Source organism: Protopterus annectens, chromosome 6.part0 (genome assembly GCF_019279795.1).
Source record: "Protopterus annectens isolate FY-2018-M chromosome 6.part0, PAN1.0, whole genome shotgun sequence".
NCBI classification, from domain to species: Eukaryota; Metazoa; Chordata; order Ceratodontiformes; family Protopteridae; genus Protopterus; species Protopterus annectens.
In genome coordinates, this window is record NC_056737.1 from 624,226,873 (window position 1) to 624,252,553 (window position 25,681).

Below are 25,681 nucleotides of genomic sequence, written 5' to 3' on the forward strand. Positions count from 1 at the left end.
GCAGGGTCAGTAACTAAATACAATATATATATATATATTATTTTACTCTGGAATGGTCAAACCACATTATGTGTAGGCATGGGTATTAGGCCTGTTTGTAGATGAAATGACTGGCTCTTGCGGTTTGCCATTGTAATTCTGGCTTTGTAACATTAATATGTATTTGGTTGAAGCAAGCTGGAACACAAACTCTGACTACTGTTCTGTGAAAGAAAATGCCCAAAATGTGATAATTATTTTTTTATCCTGGCAGGGTCAAATCAGATATTGTGGGTGGGCAATGGGTATGGGGAATGCCTATGGATGAAATGACTGGCCCATGTATTTTGCTACTGTAATTATAACTTTGCAGGACTAAGGTGTATTTATGCGAGGCAACTTGGAATATAAGCAGTGATTACTGTTCCTGTGGGGGGAAAAAACTACATTAATGTAATTATTATTATTATTATTTTTACCTTGAAAGAGTCAAACCAGATACTTGAGGTTGACAATGGGTATGGGGGCTGTTCATGACAGAAATTATTTTTGTTCTGTTGAGGAAAACTTTTGGAGTATTTTATTTATTTACTTTAATTTTTTGCAGAAAATTAAATGGGATCTTTATTGACTCATCCAAAAGTCTGTACTCCTTGTTTATACTTGATACTGCAGGGCAATAAAGTAGACTTCAGGTTATATTGCTCTGTGATATGCTACAATGGTTACATTTGTTTTCATGCAGTGCATTTAAGTGAACTGAGTATTTGCTTTTGGGAATTTTTTCATACCATGGAGCTCCTTAAGTTGCTGTGCTGTTATCAGTTATTCACTGTTCTTGCAAAAATCATTACTTACCTAAAAACGCATTTACTATAGTATTTGCTGTTGTAATGTTGCCTTCGCTGGGGCTCTCTGCTAGGCTATCATATTGCTTATGTAAACATGCTACTATGGAATGGGGACTGTGACTTGCCATGGTTAACCAATTTTACCCAAGTATGCCTTGAAGCAACAGGTACTGTCTGTGAAGTTGCTGTATGCTGGATAAGAGATACTTGCCTCCACTATCACAGCTAGACCACAGTGATGTACAACAGAATATATATATTGCTGACTTTTCACACATGCTGTCAGAGCATCTTAAGGTGAGCTTTCCACAGTCCCTACTCCCGCATTCCACTCTGCACCCCTCACTACTAATCAATTTTCCAGACTACACCCCCCCTTCTACAAATTCTGGATCTGCCACTGCAGAAGTCCTATCTGCTTGAGATGGCGGTGGCTCAGATATATGTGAAACATCCCAAAACACTTAAGTTCCCCAATGCTGTGTCCAAGCTTCCTCTAGTAGTATAAATACCACCTCTGGTCTCTCCTGAAGAGGCCATTAGCCTAGTGGAACTAACCCGGCCAACAATAAATAAATAAATAAAATAAATAATTAAATAAAGCTTTACACAAGTTCCATGATCTAGGAATCTTACTAGCCATTTCTATAAAATCAGGGTTGCAAGTCTGTAATATGTTCAAAACCTGGGGAGTTTCTTCCTTTTTGTTTTTTATAGGGTACAGAAGTTTACTTTCTCCTTTCTTTATGAAGGAAATTGAATAAGTACAGCAAACTGTCTGCAATAAACAGATAAAAAGATGTAAGCCATAAACATTCCTGCTATGGTCAGGCTCTAGTCTAGTCTACCCAACTTTCTCCTGTCCTGATGCTTTGGTGTACAGTGTCATGGTAGTTATCTTACCTTGTGAAAACTAGCCAGCTGCCTTACAAATATATATATATATATATATATATATATATACATATATATATATATATATATATATATATTTTTTTTTTTTTTTACAAAGGAATGCAGACTACATCTCATCACAGAATATCTTGAAGGATGACACAGATAATTAAACCCCTAATTAAGCTATCTGCATTTTGATATTCAGTTTTGGATAAACTGAAGACTGTTTATCAATGTAAAGCACAGTGATGTAACTTCTCAGATCTCACACACAGTATAATATTACACTACACACTGTGGGCCTACAAAATGAGAGAAGACGTGCACTGTGGAAAGCTGTTAAGAAGTTTCAGAAGATATAACAGGATGATAAACTGGTTTTCTGACAGAGCTGTTGTCACACATAATTCTACACCGGTACAAAGAAAAGTAAAAGCTCAGCATGCTTTAAGACTGCTACAGATAAGTTTAATGGGTGGAACATTATAACTTATAGCAGGCTAAAAGGCCCTCGGGTCTGGACCTGAAAACTGCATTATACTGCACTCTTCACAACAAAACTCAAGACAGTGGTCAGGGTTTCTATTCCTGGGGACCCACAGCCTGTAGATATCTACCTATTGATGTGAGAAACTGCCCAGATATTAACCTGATGAAGAATCCTGAATGACAGATGATACTTAGGGTAAAGTTAACAGTGTTAAAACACACCATGTCAATGATTCTCTGTAACTACTGCTCTGCCTCATGTTGATACTTTACATTAAGATGCAAACTGTGGATAGAAGCAGGGGTGGTTCAATTAGCACTCTGTGCCGGCACTATGAATCAGCGTCCCAGTCCCCTCAGCTCAAGTAACGAGCAAAATCAGAAAAAAAAGAAAAGGGACATTCCCTCTACTGGCACACCAACCAGATGCATGACATGCCCCTTTTCCCAACCCCAGCATCAGGTCCTGTTTTCTGTACCCTGCCCCAACCCTTCTTTAGCATATTTTAGTAAAAAAAAAAAAAAAAAGTCCAGTTTATACTCTGCCTGTACACTCATGTTGTAGTTAAAAAAAAATATTTTTAAAATGTAGCAAACAGTTACTACAAGGAGTGTTACAGTACTCACATTATAGTTAAAACAAACAAAAAAAATATTTAAACTGTAGGAAACTGTTCACTAGACTGTAGCAAGCAGTTGCTACCATTCAGACCACACAGAGCGCTAAGGTGCTCAGGTTTGACTGCAAATGCAATATCAGCTTTTAAAAGCCGATATTACACCACTGAGTGATCGGGACTGGCTGATCACACCCCGCCCCCCAGCACTTTGCGCCTGGAGCTGCTGCCCCTCTCACTCCGTCCTAGGTACGCTACTGATTGTGGATATGGTGTATCTTTACACACTGTTTACCAAATACACTACATTTTAGAATTTCAAACATGTTGCATAAACTGTTAGTCTCTTTAGATCTATACAAACCTATATGCAAGCAGTACTTCAGCTGCAGACTGTTCTGCATCTTGGGTACACTGGATCAGGTCTATGTCAAATGAACGTTGAAATGTCGAATGTCATATGGTCGAGACCATATGATTTACATTTCAAGAGTCCGAAGGTTGACTTTAACGGCGCCGTACGGTGCAGAATGGGAGAATTTCCCTTTTCTGCACTGAAGTGTGGTCTCGGAATTAGTATATTTAAGTAAGGTATTAAGGTATGTTTTTCTTTTTTTCTTTTTTTTTATTATGTATTCGAACTTTCAAACATCGACCATATGTTATCGAACACATGGTATTCGACATTTTGAAAGTTTGAATATATAACATAGACCCACTAGATCTGCACCTACAGCCTGTCTCATGACTAAGGAAGCGTATAATAAAATCATCTCACTTATCTATTTAAAGAAATATGTTGTACTTAGGTTATGCAACTCTTTCTTATTCTTCAATACCCACAGTTTAGATTCATGCTAAGAGATACTGAACAGAGTAATAATTCACTGCACTAATGAATCTCTAGGCCAAATGAGGATGCTCCTACAATCCAAACAGTTCAAATTTTTTGGGGAAAAAAAAAAGGAAATTATGCTGAAGGACAAACAAATTTTCAATCTGAAGCTGTCTCAGATTTTCACAGAATGAAACAATGGCGTGATTATTAAGCAGAAGAGAAAAGTCAATATGGAGCATATGTCATGCAAACAGCATTATTGATAACTGCTCTGAAACAGGCAAACATAAAGATTCCTACAAACCTTCCTCATCTCACAAATGAATGCAATCTGTGGCATTATGAAAGTCATGAAGTAAGACAGAAAATACAGGAATGTTTGGGTAATCCAAAAATGTGTATTACACAGCCTTTACTCTGCATTGCTGACCTCAGTTATATTTGGCTGTTAAAATTACCTGTCTCAGTGGTCCTGGAAGAATATAGTCCTGGACTGCTGATACTGCCAGATAGTGAGGGCTGGGGTATTTCACTTCGGTGCAAGGACGCTGGGATGCTTTGCCTTCTTGAAACTGGGGAGGATCCACTGCCTGTATCTGGTTGACGTTTTACTGTCAGCAGCTTATCTTCATCTGAAGTCATTTCATCTGAACAGCTGTAGTTCCTGGGCTAAAATACAGTTAATGAACAGGTGCTAAATAAAAATCATGACCTTAAGAAATGATACTGGCTTTTCTTCTAACTCTTGAAACTGCTGCATCAAAAAAACCTCAAATAACAATTCTTGAATATACTAAGGCTTTCTCAAATTTTGTTTGCAAATGCATTATGGAGTCATTTATTTGAATATTGGTGTTAAAGGAAAACAAGAACAATACTGGCACATCAGGCCTGAGTTTTCTGTGCATGCACTGATTACAGATTAACTACAAAATATCAGAATTTTCAAAGACTAATGATGCAATATATTTCCCTCAATGAAGAAGTTGTGTCCTCCAAAACCCAAGTTGAAATAAACTGTCAAAACATTAAATTAAACATTTCTAGGCTTTAGATTTGTTGTCATAGTCCAGAAAGTACCTTTGGCAGTTGACACTGTGGAAGTTTACAGTCAATGTTATGACTTTACGTGGTTTAAATAACATACAGAGGACTACAGTGTTTTTGGAATTCACACATTCTTTAATAGCTAAGAAAATGATGGATCCATAAGGTTTTGTGAAGGGGTAGCAGACATTTGACAACTTTAACAGTATGATGAAGATGATCCAAGGGGAAGCAGAATGTAAGAAAGCACCACTGTTTGGTGGTGGGTCTTTTTTTTTTGAACAAGAAACATCTTTATTAAATTATCACACATGACAGGCAACACTACATTTATATAAATAAAAACAAACATATTAACACAATTCCAGTTGCAATTATACATTACAAACCATGTTAACACAACTGTTGTGGCGAACATTATATATAATTTATAATCTATCCAGTCATTGTCAGTCAACCATTACATAAGCTAATTCAAATCCTGCCTTCTTTTAAACCTCGTTCCTCCTCTGTATGTATTGTTCCCACTTTTCCCATTTTTTCCTACATAATTTGCTCCTACCCTTTTCTAAATATCCCAATTCCAGTTGTTTTATCTTGGTTGCTATATGTGCTACTTCTAGTTAAGCTGGTTTAGACTTTGATTTCCCTTTTGTAGTAACTGCATTTTTTGCAGCCACCATAATTAGACTCAGTGAGGCCTTATATGTCTGGGCAATTCTAATTCTGTATCATTGCTCAAAAAAATTCATTTTCTTAGTTACACCAATATGCTTACCCAGTATCTCTGACTGAGAAGTCTGCAGGGAATGTTTAAAGTCTGCCAACTCATTACACTCCCAGATGTTAGTGGTGGGTCTTGATAGGTACAGTCAATTGGGACTTCATGAGTAGGAAAATGCTACCCACCTATGTTTCCTGACAGAATAATAGGGTTAATGAGAAGGACTTATGAAGGTAAGTGACAAAAATTAAGGTGGGAGGCACACCTCTCAACTGTACAGATTTTTGCAGAATGTCTAATTTTGGTCTCATATTTTTGGTCTGTTTCTCACAAAATTGTGGTTTTCTGTCAAATCATTGAGAGTTGAAGTCAGAAAATAAAGACAGACATTTGTGTTTCATACTTCATACCCTTCAGAAAATTCATGCTAATGCAAAACCTGTTATTCTATTAACTAAGTTTGTAAGAGCAATATTTAAAAAGTGTCCTTATTTTTATGCCTTTGTCCCCCCATTATTTATGGCTTTGTCCAGACTTCTTGCTCTAAGAAACTGAAAGGTATGGTGGGAGGTTTCCTCAACAATTTTCCCCCTTTGTTATTTGTTTTATATTTAGAGCCATTAGCTAAGAAAATAAGTGATTCATACATTCAAGGATATAACTGACATGGTAATCAAGAAAAAATAGCCTTACTTGCAGATGTTATTCTTTTGTATTGAATACATCCAGACAAGGACAGTTCAGTGTTGTAGAATGTTTTGAAACAGTTTTAATAAAACCAAAGCTATAAAGGTAAACTATGTATCCATACATGTAGTAGTAGTAAGATGATGTAGTTAGGTGTATGAATTAAATTAAAAAGGATTCTGTTATGGCAGCTATGAATATGTGGGAAGACACTAAATAAAAGATAAAAAAACAGGGCAACTGGACGCTCTTGATTATTTGTTAGGCTTAGTAAGCTACAAGCAGTGAAAACGTTTTTAGTCCCTTTAGTCTTATAGACAGATCAGGCATATTTTTTATCAACTAGAGGATACGATGTGGATGCTAATTAAAGCAGAATTGAAGGAATTTGGGAAGGGCTGGTGGCCACAGTTAAGTGGGGTAAATTGATCCTTCCCATAGACAAAAGCGGTTTAGGATTACTTGATCTGATTGGATACCTTAGGGCTAAGCAGTTAAGGCTCATATACATAACTCAAGTAAGTTATAAATCAAAGTAGCGAGGGATGATGATGCAGGATGGAAATTTAACAAACCATACAGAACATTGCACTCAAAGTATCAGAAAGACTTGTAAGAACCAAGCCAAAATGGGATACAGAAAGGAGATTTTAATAAAAAAGAGATGACTACCAGTAAGGCTATGCAAAATAGGCAGTGGAATTGGAATTTTCTGGATTGAATTAGCAAAGGCGCCCCAAATAAACTAGGAAAATATAAAAGAGTGCAACGAGGCCAAGGAGAATTTTGGACTGCAAGTTAGAGGCTGCCTTTCCTACCAGGGACTGATAAGAGTACAGCCAAAGAGAAAAGAACAGAGGAGCTATGTGAAAGACCAGCTCTGGTAAGGTTTTTAGTGTAGTCTAGAATGGGAGCTGCTGTTAAGAAAGGGATAATTAGTATGGCATATAAAATGCGGCATGATAACAATAAGAATCAATCAGAGGAGGTTAGAAAAGATTGGGAAAAGAGAATGGAATGGCAATTTTTAAAGGAAGAATGGGAGGGTATCTGTATGACTCCAAAGTATGAAACAAAGTCCAGAAGGTTTAGGATTTCTGCATGAAAGTGTTTGCATAGTTATTTTTATATCTCAATCACACTTCAAAGGATTTTTTCCACGGGTATATAGCAAATGCTAGAAATATGATAGAAAAATGAGACAGAGAGGTAATTGGCAACATTTTTTGTGGAAAGTAATGAGCTGGTACACTTAATTACCTACAAAGTACCTTGTCAGAAATTTTAGGAGAGCAAATGGTTGCAACTAAAGAGATGATTCTTTTGAGATGGGATATAGGATCTGAATTGTCTAGACATAGACTGGCTATCAAGAAACAAATACTAGAAAATGGAAACTAAAATCTAAACCAAATCTAATTGAAGTACTGCATACTGTAAAGGAGATAAAAGAACTGGAGGTGGGATTTTTTGGAAAGGGAAAGAGCAAATTACATAGAAATAAATGGAATTTGTGGGAACAATGCATGCAGAAAAATGTTCAGAAGGAAGAGGGAAGTTTACAGAAAGGCAGGAACTGACCAATTTATGTAATGTTGGACTGAATGTAAATTGTTATAAAGAAAATGCAAATATAACAATGGAAAATGTTACCATTGTTTATTTTTTTCTATTAATTTATGTGTTCTCATGTCTTCATTAAAAAAAGATGAGTTAATAAAAAAGTTAAAAATAAATAATTTCATGACTGCAGTCTTTGTACCAAACAGCTCAGATTTCAGGGACTATGCCATAAAAGTGTAATGTACTGCTTTTGGAGAGTCTAGTATGCCCATAAATAGCGACCTAACATCATTACAGAACAATTTTTTTTTGTCATTACAAAGAAAAACTCGTCTGTCCATTTATTTTTCTAATTTTGAGGAAAATGGCCACTCTGCAACTAAAATTATGTTAATAACAGGACTGCATGACAAAGCAACATGGTATGCTTTCAGTATCATCTAGAAGTTACATGCAGCTCACAGAAAGATTTCCCTAACTGCTATAAGGCCCCAATTAGCAGGGATGGCAAAGAGGAAGATCAAAAGACCATGGAAGATCCTCAGAGCATGGCTGATGGCAGGTAGCTATCAAAAAAAAAAAAAAAAAAAAAAAAAAAAAAAAAAGATAAAAAATGACAAAATTAGAACTCTTATACAAACATCAAATGTCAAAAAAAATACCACAGAAATCAGCTTCACCACATGGATCTATTTTTTACTTGGTGCCTTGGTCTTTCACCTTCTGGCCACTAAGGTGCTACATGCCCTAATCACATGTTGGAATATGCCAATGCTCATGTATTCATCCAATTCCTTCTTGAAAGTATGAACTGATGAGTTAAACTGAGAGGAGGAGTTTACTCTACAAACATGTCAAAGCTGCAACTATGTAATTAAACTGGAGGCAGAGTTTTCGTGGTCACAATCAGTAAGCAACACTAGAACACTACTCCAACACATGCAGATGTTTGTCAAGGAAGCATTATCAATCCTTCTAGAAATCTAATAAATCTCAACCAACTAGGAATACTGCACTAAATATACCTAAACCTAGACCTTTCACTACTTCCACATCCAAAATAAATCACCATGGCCGTGAGCCAACAACCTTAACTTTCTCAAAGTTTGCAGCTAATTCTAGTAATGCCCTGGTTAATGATAATTATAGTCAGACAAAGATTCAGCAGTCACTAGACTGGACAAAAATATAATAAGATGCCAGAACCTGAGACCTTCCTGACTTAGACATTCATATTTATGTAGTTGCTGAAACCTGAATTCAGTGTAGTGATAGCGGTCCATCTTTACCAAGGGTTCAGTGCTATCGTGAGTTTAGCACAACTGAGAACTTGCAAGTCTGTACTCTCTTTCCCTGATTCTCTAGTAACTCCCCCCCCCCCTCCAAAAAAAAGGGAAGAAACAAAAAAATTACTCCAGAATAAGCCTGGTTTGCCCTGTCTAAAATTAAGAACAGCAACTCAAAGGGTTTCAATAACATCCCCGGCTGCACAGTTTAAGACACAATTTACCTCAGGCCTACTAAATATCTTCAGTCTAAACTTCATTACTAGTTATGTCCCCACAGCTTGGAGAACAGCCAGGGTGGTACCATTTTATAATGGTGGCCTAGTACTGACCCAGGTAACCATATATCCATAAGCCTCAAAGGCTTACCTGCATCCTTAGCTATGAACTGATGGGCTGAGTTACACTGAGAGGAGTTCACTTCACAAGCATGTCAAAGATGCAACTATATAATAAAATTGAGGTAGAGTTTTCACGGTCACAGTCAGTAAGTAATACTAGAACGCTACTCCGACACATGCAGATGGTGTCAGTCAATCCCTCCAGATATCTACCTAATGAACCTCAACCTTCTAGAAACACTCCACTAACTGTACCTAAACCTACACTTTTCATTACTTTCACATCCAAGATGAATCACGATGGCTGTAAGCCTACAACCTTAATTTTCACAAAGTTTGCAGCTAATTCTAGTAAGGTCCTGGTTAAAGGTAATTCTACAGTCAGTTAGACTCAGAAGTTATTAGACTGGACAAAAAAAAAAAAAAAAAACAATAAAAATGCGAGAACCCAAGACCTTCCTGACTCTTGAAGACATTCATATTTCTCTAGTTGCTGAAACCTGGTTTCAGTGTAGTGATAGTGCTCCCTCTTTACCAGACCACAATGCCTATCATACGTTTAGCATCACTAAGAACTTGAAAGTCTCCACTCTCTTTTTCGTTGATTCCCTAGTACCCCCCCCAAAAGAAGTAATGAAATAATTACTCTATAATAGGCCTTGCTTGCACCATCCAGAAAGTACAGTTGTGTACACTTACCACAAATGTACATGTTCGAGTGTATTCACTGTTGTAGTCATTGCATTTGGGTTACCTGTTTGCAGTAGCCCTCAGTTGGCCTGATTAACACAGTCTTTGGGTCCTGCATTGGTTGCTGTCCCTTCTTCCATGACGTCAGGTCGTCAGGGGTATAAAACATGCAGCCGACACCATTACATCAGTTTTTCTTGCCCCAGATGTCAGGTGCCCCCCCCTAATGGGAAGCAATCAAATCTACAAATACAAGGATATACCTCCAACAAAAAAGCAAATACACCAAAAAGCTTTTAAAGCATAGTAAGTGAGAGTAGAGATATAGCCAAAAGAAGAAAGGGGTCTGGAGGAAGGGTAACCAGGACTGCAACAGTGAATACACTCGAACATCTACATTTATGGTAAGTGTACACAACTGTACTATGTTATTCATGTTTCACTGTTGCAGTCATTACATTTGGGTAGATTCCTAAAGCTAAGGTTGGGAGGAGCAATTTAAATAGAATTAGGACAAGCTATAAGGCCCTGCAAGACTGCAGTGGCAAAACCAGTTCTGGATTTACAGAAAATTGGCAAATGATAATGCTTGGTGAAAGTATGTACAGAACTCCAGGTAGCAGCTTCTAGGATGTCCCTAGTAGGGATGCCCCTGAAAAAGGCTGTAGAGGTAGATGCATCCATGGTTGAATGGGGTCTGATGCCCTGTGGGATAGGTTTTCCATGGTGCTTATAGCAGTAATGAACGCAGTGGCCTATCCATTTTGAAATGGTTTGTTTTGAAATAGCTTTCCATCTGTCCCTGCAGCAGATGCCACCAGCAGTTGTTCAGAATTCCTTTGAGGTTTAGTCCTTTCCAAATAGAATCTAAGTTGTCTGTACACATCTAAAGAGTGCAGTATTCGTTCCCCTTTGTTCTGTGGAAAGAAGGTAGGCAGATGAATCGACTGATTAAGAGCCACACTGGCTACCACCTTGGGCATGAAGGAGGGATTAGTTCTGAGGAACACCCTGTCCACATGAAAGATGGTGAAAGGTTCCACCGCCATAAGGGCCTGTAATTCAGATACCCTTCTTGCAGACGTGATTGCTAAAAGGAAAGCTGTTTTCCAGGAAAGAAATTTTAAATTTGCAGTAGCAGCTGGCTCAAAAGGAGGAAGAGTAAGTTTCTCCAAGACAGAGTTAAGATCCCAGACTGAAGTTGGAGCTCTCCTGGGTGGCCTTAAATTTTTGGCCCCTCTGAGGAATTGCTTGAGCAGTGGGTGAGAGAAGAGGGGAGGCTTTGTGCTATAATGAGCTGAAATGGCTGAGGCATGAATTTTGATGGAGGAAAAAGACAAGCCCTTATGAAGTATCTCAGTCAAGTATTGTAGAATCTGAGGTAAATTGGGCACTGCTGCATTCATTCTTTGAGACTGGTTCCAGGCACAGAATCTTTTCCATTTTGCAGCATAAGGTTTTCTAGTACTAGGCCTCCTTCCCTCTAAAATGATATCCATCACTGATTTACTGGGGATGGTAAAGGAGAGATTAGGTAATTATAGCCAGGCTGCTAGGTTCAGGGTTTGCAGCTGAGTGTGCAGAATCTGGTTCTCCTGCTGAGACAACAGGGAAGGAGTCTGGGGCAGATGTTTAAGAGAGAGAATACTTGATTTTGGGCCTCTGCCCACTAATTTGGGGGTAGATCTGGCCACCCGCTTGGTGTTGGTAACATGTGGAAATGAAATCTGTATCCTTGAGACACTATATTTAAAACCCATTGGTCCTGGGTAATGCGTTACCAGTTTTTGGCCTGCAGACCAATCTTTCCGCCTAAAGGAGCATTCAGTTGGGAAGTGCTTGGTAGTTTTAAAAGCAAGTCATTGAGGCAGTTTTCCATAGGGGGGAGTCTTACTAATCCCAGGTTTGGGTGTGGAAACCCCCCACTGCCTAGCCTTGTGTGTCTGACTGACCTGGGGTTTCTGCTGTGTCTGGGTTTGGCTTGAGAAGACCTGGAAGGGGCTGGAAAGGACCAATTTATAGAGGGCAGTGCCTACTAAATCTAGGAGGCTGAACTTGTAAGAAATCTTTAACAGTTTGCATAGATTTAGCTTTATCTTCCATCTTTTTAAGAACTTCCTCAGCCTTGTTGCCAAACAGGCGGTCCTGATTTAAGGGAGCATCCAACAATTTAGCTTTAACATGATCAAGCAAACCTTGCTCCTTACGCCAAGCATGCCTTCTGAGCACAGACCCAGTAACAGCAGCCCTGCAAGAGGCCTCTAATGTCAAATCCACATTGTAAAGTATGTTTTCCAACCTGTTCAGCAGAATGCATTAAACCCTGTAATTCTTTATTTTCAGCACAGTCAAGAATTAACATAATTTTCTGTTTAAGCAATCCAATAACATGTTGCTGATACTTTAACATATGAAACTGGCAGTTTAAAGCCCTAATGGCCAAGGTTGCAGAAGTGTAAACTTTCTTACCCCATCTATCCAGCGCCCTGGAGTCTCTATCAGAGGGGGTAAGATTTTTAGCAGTAGAAGCCTTAATGCACTTGGGTCCCTGTGAAATAGTCTCTGGATCTGCAATAGGATTTTTAAAAAGGAACTTGTGAGAGTCAGGAACCCTGTAATATCGGTCAGGTTTTCTGGGAGCAGGAGGCAAAGCATCAGGGGCCAAACTAGATTCTGAAAAGGCATCATCAACAATGTCTAGTACAGGAGGTATAGCTAAAGGCCTATGCTGAGGCAGGAGTAAGAAATCCTTAAGCCTCTTTTTTGAATCAGAAAAATCCTGGCTTTCCCTGGGGAATTGCTCCCTAAGAGTATGTAAGGTCTGACCAAAAGAAAAATCCTCTGGAGGGGAAGCAGAGGGAATAGAGTCCTCTGCATCAGAATCCTCATAAGTAGATAAGGGCAAATCCAGATCATGAGAAAAATCAGAATCCTGTTCAGAAGATTCATAAACAACTTCAGTCCTAGGTCTCTTAGAAGGGGGAGGTTGGCTACCCCTGATTAGAGTTATAAGATCTGCAGCCATTTTTATCATTTGTTTTTTAGGCATTGAGGCCTGAGCATGCGGCCTGGGCGTCGGTTTCTTAGGCATGGTTCGAGATTTTGGCCTAAATGAAGAAGGAGGCGTCGGTTTAATATGCAAGTCCGTAGGCCTGAATATACCCTCAGAAGCTGGTGCCTGCACAGCGGCTCCAGACCCATCCAAGGTAGAGACATCTGCAGGTTCCACATTTGAAGCATCTCACGGCATCTGACTGGGTCTCAGTAGAGGCAACTGGCTTAGGAGAAGCACTGTCGGCAGCTTTGGACCTCGGCGGCCTGTCTCTGTCTTTATCTTTGCATTTTTTTTTGAATCCAGGTAGTCAGATGGCTAACCGACGACATTTCTGGGTAATTAAACCAAGAATTAAATATTTAGAAGTGAAAATGTACCGACGACGAATAGTGTGTGGTTTAATTAAGGCACAAAACCGACAGCAAGATACGTCATGGTCAGGGCCTAGGCAAGGAATATAGTACGAATGAAAATCTTTGTGAGGTATTTGCTTTCCACAATTAATGCAATTATTAACTTTTACTGACATCGGCAAGGAGCAAGAAAAAGTTTCCTCAACTGGGTACTTATCTTTAGTTGAAGACTTCGGTTCTGAAACTCGAAAATGAAAATTTCAGGAGTCGGCCGACTGGCACTTGCAAACTGCTTCTGCTTTGGGCACCGCACGGCAAGAAAGACTGATGTAATGGCATCGGCTGCATGTTTTATACCCCTGATAACCTAACGTCATGGAAGAAGGGACAGCAACCGACGCAAGACCCAAGATTTGGTTAATCAGGCCGACTGAGGGCTACTGCAAGCAGATAACTCAAATGTAATGACTGCAACAGTGAAACAAGAAGAACATCTAAGAAGAGCAACTCAAAGGGTTTTCAATAATATCCCTGGCTGCACTCTAGTCAGTGCAAGGCACAGTTTAGCTCAGCCTTACTAAACATCTTCAGCCTAAGCCTCATTATTAATTATGTTCCCACAGCTTGCAGAACAGCCAGAGTGTTACCATTTTATAAGGGTGACTTTGTACTGACCCTGGTAACCATAAATCCATAAGCCTCACAGGCATTACCTGCATCTTTACATACCACATAAATAATTGCACAAGCAAGCTTCAGATCCACCCATCCATCCACAACCCCTTTTTCCCATACATGCACATAGGGTCAGGGTGTCACTTCATCAGTGACCATCGTCTAGAGGCAAGGCTCACACCGCTGAATGGCTAGCCCTTCACCTTGGACAATAATTTAGTTTTACAAAAGGCAAACCATGTCTACTTAATCAGAATGCTTTCTCTGAAAATGCTAAGGAAGCTTTGGATGAGGGTCAGACTGGTCATGCAATACAAATGGACATAGCCAAGGCCTTTAACACCACTCCTTATAAAGGTATTAGCAATAAACTCAACCACCTAAGCATTGACCTTTATATCATTTAATGGATTGCTAACTGTCTCACTAACATAATCTCATATAGTAAATGTTGGAGAAATTCTTCTAAACTAAAAACAAACAACTAAATGTCACAGGAGATGTCCCTTGTTCTGGGCCCTCTGCTCTTTAGCACTGATTTCTCCAATGCTAAGGCACAAATCAAAGGATAATGGCTGACAACATTTCCTGATGTATGGAAACTGTGGGCTGTTAACCACTCTTCTAAGATGTATTTAGTCAAACAAGGGCTTAATCAAATCAATACAATGAGATAATAACCATGGACTAATCCTCAACTCCAAAAAATGTACTGCTGTCATTTCTGGTATGCAGAGCTCCCCAATACATACCAAAGCAAGGATGCCCCCTCCAAACTGACACAGTGATTAGAAATCCAAGTAAGTATGTTAACAATGAGATACATTTTGATCATCATATGCATAGCTTGCGGTTAGGAAATCATTCAGTGTAGCACTTTTATTCTCCATGGGCACCTCCTCCAGGTTCAATGAAGTCACAATTACACTACATATAAGTTCATAGGTTCATACTAGGCTATCTGCCCTAGGGCATTTATAAGCCTAGTCAGAGTGTGTTTGGCTTTCGCCAACCATTTTAAATGAATTTTGCTATAACCTTTTTCGAGGTTAGTATACTGTGCCTCTGTCTAATAGTGACACAGAAGTGATACCCGGGGTAAACCTACTATCTCCCATCCACTCATCAAGATTCCTCTTGAAGAGAGTCAATGAGAGACTCTGCCTAACCTGGACTGGGATTTTATTCCAGAGTGAAGGGAGCCTCTGGGTTATGAATCTGTCCCTCCAGCATGTCCTATTTATTTCAGTGCTGAGGTTCAAGTCTCTCAAGTGCGTAGCTCGATGGGATTTGGATTTTGTGAGGTGCAGCATGTCCATTAATTCCGGGTTGGACATGGCTTTATACATCAGGCACAGATCACCTTTGAGCAGGCGGTATGCCACTGAGTAGAGCTGGAGTTTCTTTAACCGGGCAGCATATGGCATCTGTTTGAGCCCTTTGATCCTCTTGGTGAGGTACTTTTGGGGTCTTTCCAGTTGCTGCTGGTGTCTGGAAAGGTACATCCCAAAAGGGGCATTGTACTCAATTATGAGCCTGATGAGGGATGAGTAAAGAGGCACGATGACCTCCCCTGATCTAGATGTGAATCCCTTCATGATTAGGTGGGCTATATAAAATGTTTTTCTAACCACTTTGGCCACGTGGTTGTCAAATGAGAGATTGCTATCAACTTGGGTCCCCAGGTCCCTAATTACTTCTTCCGTACTTAATGGATTACCACCTATGTGGTAATTTGTGGGCACTTTTGCCAAAGGGGATGACTATACACTTTTTGGCGTATAGCTTGAGGCCATGGCTCTGGCACCAGTTGTCTGTTTCTATGAGGCCCTTTTGGAGGATGCTTGTGTCAAACCTCAGAAGTTGTCAGGAAGACTTTTATATCCCCTACTTGCAATGGTCTTCATACACACTTCATTAGTTCTAGGTTCTGTTAAGAATGTCATTAGTTTTGGTCTATCCCCTACTTGCAATGGTCTTCATACACACTTCATTAGTTCTAGGTTCTGTTAAGAATGTCATTAGTTTTGGTCTATCCTGTTTTCCTTATGTTTTTTACACACACACACACACACACACACACACACACACACACACACACACACACACACACACACACACACACACACACACACACACACACTCACACACTCTCTCTCTCTATATATATATATATATATATATATATATAAAATAATCTTATATACAGTAAACAATTTACCTGCAACATAAATTGCACTTGAGCCTTGACCCAACCCAGTAATTTGCCAATACTCAGCTGCTCTCAATGTAAGTTCATAAGTAAATATGAGGATATTGGTCTGCATACTAATACAAACGTAGTCAATAACCAAATGTCAGAATTAAACCTTGGATCTTGTATTTGTGAGGTAAATATCTTACCCATTATGCCAACCCTTCCCCCTGAACAAATCACAGATTCTTTCGCCTACTCTTTTGTAGTCTTTTCCTTTCCTAACATTACTGGAGATTATTCTTCTCTGCATACAATAATACACTGCTTACATTTTAAAAATATTGTCCCACATGTTCACTATTCTGGGTTATTTGGTTTTAGAATTCTATTCTTTCCTGTTTTCTGCTTTTTTTCTCCTGTTTAATTTTCTAGCACTCTCCACACAGGTACATATTCAAATACCTGATGTATACATTTATTGGCCTTAATTGTGTTGTTTCAAAATGTTATGCATATAGATTGGCTTTAACTCTGTTGTTTCAAAGTGTTCTTTCAGGTTTGTGAGTCTTGGTCTACCTTGATCCTGTGGTAAAATCATTTTTTTCTCTCTCGATTCATGGGCTGTTGTTTTACCAGATAAATTAAGTTCTTTCACAAGTGATACCCACAGATTCTCATGAGGGATAAAAAACATGACTGACCTACACACAGCACGAGAAGTACCATTAACATCTTTATCATGTGTAATTGATCATCCAGATCCAAGTGTAATATCTTGGGGTCTCTTATTTTCCTTAAGATTTTTAGCTTAGTCTCTTCCTACTTTTCTGTAACTAACTGGTCAATAGTCTTCTTAATCCAAATTCCTAAACATTTAAGTTTATCATGCCCCCAGAGGCAGCAGAATGCTGTATTAGATGTTAATTTGGGACACAGTTTATGGCTATCAGTTTAGTTTTGCTCTCAAATGTGTAGCTAGGCATACTCTCTGTACTCTGAGTACATTCTTTTTTCCGAGCTTCACATCAATATGGCTTTTTCCAGGTCATATTACGTCTATAACTGTCTAAATGAATGCCTCCAACAACAGGTGCAATATTATTAATCAAAAATATATTTTTAATAGTTTTAGGAGAAACAGCTGAAAATATTACTTAAATTTATTAAGTACTTGGGGCTAAAATTTTTAGAGATGTATCCATTTTTAAGTGTTAGCTCTCCAAAAAGGGTAACACTAGGACCTTGTGAGTACAAATGGAACTTGCTTGCTACACCCCTGCAACAACTCAGACCACACGTGAAGTGCTGAAGCAAAGCACTTCATCTGGCTGTGCTGAAGCAAAACACTTCAAGTGACCACAAGGCCAATAATGGAAATTTATTTCCATATGCTTTTTCAGAATTGCTGGTACAGCAATGAATGAGGATTGTGGAATCACGATCCATAACATTTTGTACTCGGGGTGACAGCCCTATTTGTTCCACTCTAGCGACACTTCTGATGTGCTCAGCTGTACTTGTATGAAAGATTTTGAATAATTTCCCTCCAAATTCTCTAGGATTGCATCAAAAGGAAAATAATTTCATTGCAATCTATACTCAAGCTCTTTCAGTTTAGCAGTTACCTCCTCCTGTAAGATCTTTCCGTCGTTTGGGCATTCTCTGAAGTCCTGCTCAGACTTTTGTAATTTAATTATGTCATCTGATCTAGTTTTTGCTCCAGGTTGCTTATATTCAAATCATATGACAGTGCTATTAAGTATTCACTACTACCCCTCTCCCAATCTTTTACTTCACCAACTTTCTTATTATTTATATTTTTCCCCTTTGGTGGAATTGCCTCGTTTCTTCAACAAGTTCTTTTTACAACTTAAAAGCAAATTAGTGATGAAACGCCGAATTCTGCAAGAGAAATAGCTTTCCCACAAATTAAGGGGAACAGTCAATGTACTAATTCAGCTATCCGCTATAGTGGAAGTCCTCTGTAACTTCTACACCTTTCAACTTGTTTAGGGTTGCTAGATATAGAATTTTTCCGAAAGAACCTGTTTTCTGAGAGAATAGCTCTCAAGTATCCCTGGTTTTGCCATATATTTTTGCTCTGTCCCTCCAAACATACTTGATTTTCTACTAAGTAACTAAGGACTAAAGTGAGCCAATAATGCAAGACATTACAGCTTCATGGTTCTAATTGATCAGAAAATGCATGTTAATTCAAATTAACTTTCTAAAAACATTCCGATTTTTGGGCCTTTGCAACTCATTATTTGTTGGCTTTGTTCCTGATTCCTGAGCAAACCAGCTGACAGGTATGTCCGGGAATAACAAAAACAAATCTTCAATAGGGCTTCTAAGATGGTTACACACTGATTAACAGCTTAATTTCAGGTCTCCCAGTGTGAAAACAGAAACTGAGAAGTAACAGTCAGTGAAACTGTCATAATTTTGGATAACATTCAGTTACTGGCTAGTAAGCATACTACCTGTATGACAGTAGAGAAGAAATTTAGAAAACCAGAAAATAAAAATTACACATTAAAGGTGAAGAGAAAACACTGTCTGGGAAATAAAAGGGCAGGTGTTCAGTTAAAAGCAAATCAAGATTCAGCTTTGGTACAAGAGATGATTTCTAGTAATTTAGAGTGAAACAATCAAATATACACAGATGTGATTAAAATAAACAAAACACTGCAGGAATATATCAACTCAAATAAAAATCTAGAAAGAACAGAAGAAGCTTTAAGTGGGCATTCAGATGACAGAGGTTGAAATGAAAAAAAGGCTGCGTATGAGATTTCTCAAGAAGTGACATTTAAAAAAATGACAGAAGACAGAGCAGACAAAGAAACCCTGAGATTTTCTGTAGTGCCACAGAAACTGCAGCAGACCATATTAATTTTACAGATGCACAAACAAGCAACTGGACTAATATTCCACAGCAGGATTTGTTACATGAAAGGGCACATCAAGTGCTGTTCAAAACCTGGTCATGAGAAAGCAGCCAACAGCTATATTATTAAAGATAGTACAATCATACAACCAAAATAGTTGATCCTGACAAAACAGTGGCAGAAGGGCAAAGTATTAAAAACTGGAGACAGCAGATTGTTTGTGGAAAATGATTATTCACTGTACACAACGCAGAAAAGAAGCAAATTTATCCCAACAATCATGGGATGTTGAGAGACATGTGTGAGGTTCAAGCTGCTGTATCCATCTGTCTTCAAAATATATTCTCCAGGAGGATCCAAGTCATTTTTGAATGTAGAACAGACTAACAAGAAAACAAAAAAGTTTATCCAACAAAAAGTAGGCCAGCAAACAGAAGGGTACTCTGCTTCTCATTCTTCTGACAATAAAGTTCATAGAGAGACTTTGCCAGTAAAACATTTCCAATGTTCTGAAGGAAAATGTGAAAATGCTTGAGAGGGAGAGAAAAAAGCAGGAGTTGACTAGAAGAATCTGGAATACCTTGAACGTGAACCAGAAGTCTACTGTTGGGAGGAGAAATGAATGAAGATCAGCATCAGTGAAAATAGTGAATAAATGGCAGACTATAAAGCATTAGTCAAAGGTGTGAAATATGGCTTTGCAAGAAAAAAGTGACTGAGAAAGACTGGACTTTTGCTGACTTTGTTAAACTCGTGGAATGTCTGTAAAGAATATACCACATTTTTTGTCTAATAAGGTTTAGAAGGACACTAAAAGGAAAAAAATAACTGTAAACAAAACAATTCTTCCAATTAATATTTGTTAAAACATTTCATGACATAAACTGCATGTTATATAGTAAAGCAGTTTTGCATGTTGTTTATCCGGGATATTTCAAATGTGGAGGGGGGCCTTTTCAATGACTGTCGTATGTGTTAAATATATTTAATTAGACAAGTATTTTTTAGTTGTAAGAAATACAGGTTTTACAATATTAACAAAACAAGAAAGGCTGCACAGAAGCAAGGTTAAGCTAATATGCTGGAATATCGGGTTGCTTGGGGAGGGGATGGTGTAAAATTGCACTGATTATACTATATGCAGAATTCAGAAAACTTTTCTTATTTTTACAAGGGTGGATATCCAGATTGCTGCACATGGCTTAAGCTATAAATGTTTTTGTAAGCCATGTTGGCTTGAAAAAGAAGATGAACATCATGGAAAATGTCAAGTTCCTTGCATCTGCAAAGACATTAGCTCATGTTTCCATTAGTAAATGCTTTTGGTGGGTGTCAGGAATTTTGACTTGAAGAGGCAGTTGTACATTCTGTTCTGGGTGAAATTTACAAAGATTCCTGTATGCATCTACAGAGATGTTAGCTGCTATTTTTCTTCTCACTGCTGATCACTTTTTTCATGTAGATAATATGAGTGTAGATGCAATCAATTAATCTTTAAATTTCTAAGTATTCTTTGCAGGGGGAATGCAAAATTCAAAGTAGGTCAATGAAAAATAAAGTTGAAAATTATGGGGCATAAATAAGAGACAGCAGTCCCCCACAGCAGTCAGAATAGTTATATGCATTTAATAGAACAGTGTACAATTTAGTTTTATTTAAAGATAGCAAGTACCTTTTTTCTCTTAGACTTAAAAGTTAATGTTTTCTGAAAGCATACAAGGTGTTTTTCACATCTGAGATGGGAAGTGAGGTAAGAAAAGAAGACTCAAATCAATGTAGGAGGGAACACAGGCTGTAATATGCACTTCAGCATAGGTAACCTTAATTTTAGGTTAGGTAACACTCGTACGTGCAGCTGTCCATTTGGGGCAACTGTTTCTATCTGAAGAGTTAAACTTAACTTCTTGGGGGTGTTCTGAAAATGTATTTATTTTTTGTTTGTTTGATGGCTTTCATTAAAACAAAAAGTCTTGAAAAATGTAATTTCAAATGGAGATAAGAAGAAACAATTGCATAGATCATCAACCTGCCAAACATTGAGGTGTGCATGTAAGAGAAATGTTGTAAATGTTTGTCTTTTTGGCTTTTCCCGGTTAGGGGTCGCCACAGTGGAACTCCAGTCCACTAATGATTGGTAGTAGATTTTTATGGTGCCGAGTAGCCAGACCGATGCCCACCCTTCAACGAAGGCACACCCATTTACGCATGTCTTTCGAATGCCACACGACCGCGGGGAGGACATGCAGACTCCACACAGAAGGCACTCCAGCTGAGACTCAAACAGGAGAACCTCTTGCTGTGAGGCAACAATGCTAGCACTGTACCACTGCAGCTATAAGAGAAATGTAAATACATATTAAAAAAAAAAACTGTCATGTATATTAGGTTGGAACAATAGCTTCTTATCATAATGGCTACACTATTCATAGTATCCTGGAATGTAAATGGCCTTTCAGGTACAGACAAAAAGGAAAGCATTTTGAATTGTATTATGAAATGCTGACTGCAAATAACAGTCTGCAGTTCTTAATACAGACTGCAAATAGCAATGCTGTAGGAAACACATTTGGAAAGAAATGAGCATGTGCATTTGACAAAGATAGGGTTTCAGGATGGACATTCAACACAATATAAGGGACAAAGGAAAAGGGATTAATAATATTGATTGCTAGAGGAGCTCCAACTGTGACCAAAGACTGGTATGATGGAGCATAAGAAAACTTGGGGAGAAATAATCAGCTTTCAGCAAAAATATTACTTATAGGTGGGAATGGAACATGATTTGCAACAGTGATGTATCGGGGGACCTAAAAGGGAAAACATAACAAAAGAGGGTAGACTTTTGAAGAAATTTAAGAAAATAGTTTGAATGGGAGGCACAAATTCAGTAGTCGGAACTCGGACATAATTTATATACATATATATATATATATATATATATATATATATATATATATATATATATATATATTACTTCCCAAATTACAATAACTGGGACAGAATGGAAAGAAATTATATTTCACGGGATCATGTGCATTTATTTATTTGTTTATTTAACATTTGTTTGTCAGTATAGTATGACTGGACAACAAGTATCTGTTTTCAGAGGAGTCCTGGGGAGAAAAACTCCATATGTTTACAGACAGAAAAAAAATTTACAAAAGAGACATTACAGAGTAGTAGCATACAGATTGTAAACTTTACAGCAGTTAGTATACAATAAAAGGATATTACCCCTTTTGGTTAAAAATACAAGTGTACAAAATATACAATGAGAGTAGATAAGAACCTGGGAGAGCATTGCAAGATATTTCACAACTGAATAAGAGTATATAAATGTTTAAGCTTCCATATATACACTCAAGCAAATATACATGTAAGAGCACATACATACACCACACATTATATATATATATATATATATATATATATATACACACACACACACACACACATATATATATATAGACAGGGTCCCTATTCGACGAAAAATCAAAATCTCGAATGGCTTAGAAGGCAAAATGCCATTCTTTGTAATTGCTATTGAGATTGTGGTACAGTGAAGATCTGAAAATTTGGCCTTTCCTTACTGTAGTGTGATCTCGGAGTTGGACTATATATTTAGTGGGGGGGCGGGGCATAGCCTCCCACAATACAGATTTTGAAATTTCGTCTATATAATATAATGAGCAAATGACCAAAACCCAAATACCCGGGCATACTTACACAAAAGTGCTTTTCACCGAAGAAGCACTTTCGTGTAAGTATGCCTGTTGCCGAGGCTGTACTAGGGTACGGGTAAGGGCAAATTCCCTTTTACTCACTGTAGTGCGGTCTTAGAGGGAGAATATTAAAGCAGGGGGGTGGGGGGGGGCACACCCCCCCTGCAAAAATGTTAATGTACTGTTTTTTTTTTGTAATACGCTTTAACGAAAGCGCTTTTTCGATATAAGCGCTTTCGTTAAAGTGTGTTCGGTTATTAAGGATTCGGACGTTTGCTTATTCGAGCAAACGTCCCAGATCCATATATATATATATATATATATATATATATATCTATAGATATATATCTACACACACACACACACACACACACACACACACACACACACACACACATGTACATACACTCATATATAGGTTATTGCTCATACATGGATAGGTATAGTCAGAGTGTATTGTTTGTGTTGTCCAGGATAGATGGGGTGTAGAAACAGTGAGTGGATGAAGCTTCAGGTGCTTAATTATAGCTGCATAGATGACTGGTGAAGAAGTATGTTTTAAGTAGGCTTTTGAAGGAAGGTGTGGAGTTTTGTAGTCTGAGGTCAGGGGGAAGGTCGTTCCATATTTTTGCTATTTCATGGGCAAATAGCGATTCCCCGGAGTTGTTTTTGCATGTGATAATTTTGATTAAGGCTTTTTTGGAGGACCAAAGTTGTCTATTTGAATTGTAGAAGTTCAGCATGCCAGTCAGGTCAGGGGTTTTCTCTGGAGAGTACAGAATTAGACGAGCTAGGCTGAGCTGATGGTACCTTAATAGGTTCGGAAATTCAAGCCAGTGCAAGGCTTGTAGGGAAAGGCAGTGGTGGGATTGTGATTTGGCATTGGTAGCAAATCTAGCGACTTTCTTGTAACAGATGGAAAATTTATTAAGGTCAGTTTTGTAAACATTAGTTAGAATTGGGAATACATTAAGTAGAGTAAGTAGGCGGTGGGTCCTGGCTATTTCAATTTGAGATTCAGTGGTTAGATGACTTTTACAGCGATAGAGGGAATCTAGCTTTTTTGTGGACTTCAGTGATGGTTGTTGATATCTGCTTTGTGAATTTGAGTTGTTGGTCAATGTCAACTCCTAAGAGTTTAGCCTCAGTGACAGGGGTGATTTGGGTTTTGTTGGAGAGTATAGAAAAGGTAAGTTTTTTGATTGAAAGGTTTAACACCCATCCAATAACGGTTTCAGATCACTCACCAATAACAACTAAGATTAAAATGCAGGGTAATGAAATAAAAATGAGACACTGGCACTTTCCCACTTACATGTTAAAAGGGAAGAATTTAAGAAATGGGTAGGGGAAATTATTAGAGAAGACAAGACATTTCTTCAGAAGTGATATACCCAGAGTGGGATAAAATGAACATGGAGTTTAAAAATAAGGCAGAAATAAAAGAGAAAGAGAAATACTTAAGAAGTAATTAGAATTATTTAGAGGGGATGAAGAAGGTTAAAGTACTGCAGAATAAAACAAATCTCACAAAACAAGAGGAGGAGCAACTGCAGAATGCTGAAGAGGAAATACGAGATTATTTGGATAATATGCATTAGTTTAGAAAGACTGCCTTTAAGCAACTATTTCTTGACAGCAACTTTAGATACAGATATATATCTACACACAATCTTTTAGCATGATAAAATAAAGTAAAACGGGTTGTCACCAAATGTAGGGACCCTATAATTAGAAAAACAACCAGAGATCCTTTAGACGCATTACAGCTACTTTGGAAATTTTATGAAGCTCTGTATAAAGAAATCAAGAAAGGCCACAATCTAAAACATTTATGGAGAACATAGTCCAAACACAAGTCACAGGTACCAAACTTGAGTCCCAAACAACAGAGTATCCAGATGACAAAAATAGAAGAAGCAGAGAGTTCAATCATTTGTAGTTTATTCAAAAAACAGAATCTAAAAACACAAAGCTTTCGAGTAGCATCAACTCTTTCTCAATGCAGACAAAAAACATTCATTACACCCAACAATTATTATCACAGAACCAGCTAATTGATTACATCATTAATTGCAGTTAATTAGTAAAAGACCAGCCCTAAAAAAAATTTAAAACAACATTTCACTTTGCTTGACTTAGTTACTTTGTTACTTAAAATAATAATAGAAACACAATATTCAATTCTTGACACAATACTGCCCCTCTCACCCATTTACTGACCTTTTGTATCACTCTAAACATAAAATTATGCTCATCTCCACATTCCATAACATGTTTACTTAAGGCATTAGTTCCAGCCTTCCTTCTTATTTCAGATAAATGGGAGGCTATTCTCTACTTTAGCTTTTGATTTGTTTTACCTATATAAAAATTATTACATGCAACACAATTAGCAATACACACTAGATTTTCAGTGGTGCATGTAGCAAAGGTATTAAAATAAAATATCTTACCAGTAATAGGGTGAATAAAAGAAATGTCAGAATTTATATGTTTACAAAAAGAACAATTAAAACAATGGACCGTACCTTTATTAACAACTTTACTATTATTATCATTAATATTACTTGTCATCATATCCTTATAGCATAATTTCTGTTTTCAATTCCTTTCCTTTTTAAAAGTAGAGGAAGGTCCTTCTCCTACTACTTGCTTCAGTTCAGGATTTGAAGTCAATATAGACCAATGTTTTGTAATAACAGATTTGTTCATAATAGTATGTCTGTTATACTTAGTGATATATCTGACCATCCTAACTGGCTCTTTTTGTCTCACT

General features: G+C 37.9%; 1 protein-coding gene across 3 annotated transcripts in view; it reads right to left on the reverse strand.

The window, feature by feature from the left end:
- The window catches only part of MAP4K5 (mitogen-activated protein kinase kinase kinase kinase 5), a 2,873,315-nt gene that overhangs the window by 1,071,818 nt on the left and 1,775,816 nt on the right, over nt 1-25,681 (reverse strand). For all 3 annotated transcript variants that reach the window (XM_044074300.1, XM_044074299.1, XM_044074298.1), the window contains one exon: nt 4,130-4,340. In XM_044074300.1, the coding sequence (XP_043930235.1) occupies nt 4,130-4,340 (211 nt within the window). The remainder of the gene's footprint in view (nt 1-4,129; nt 4,341-25,681) is intronic.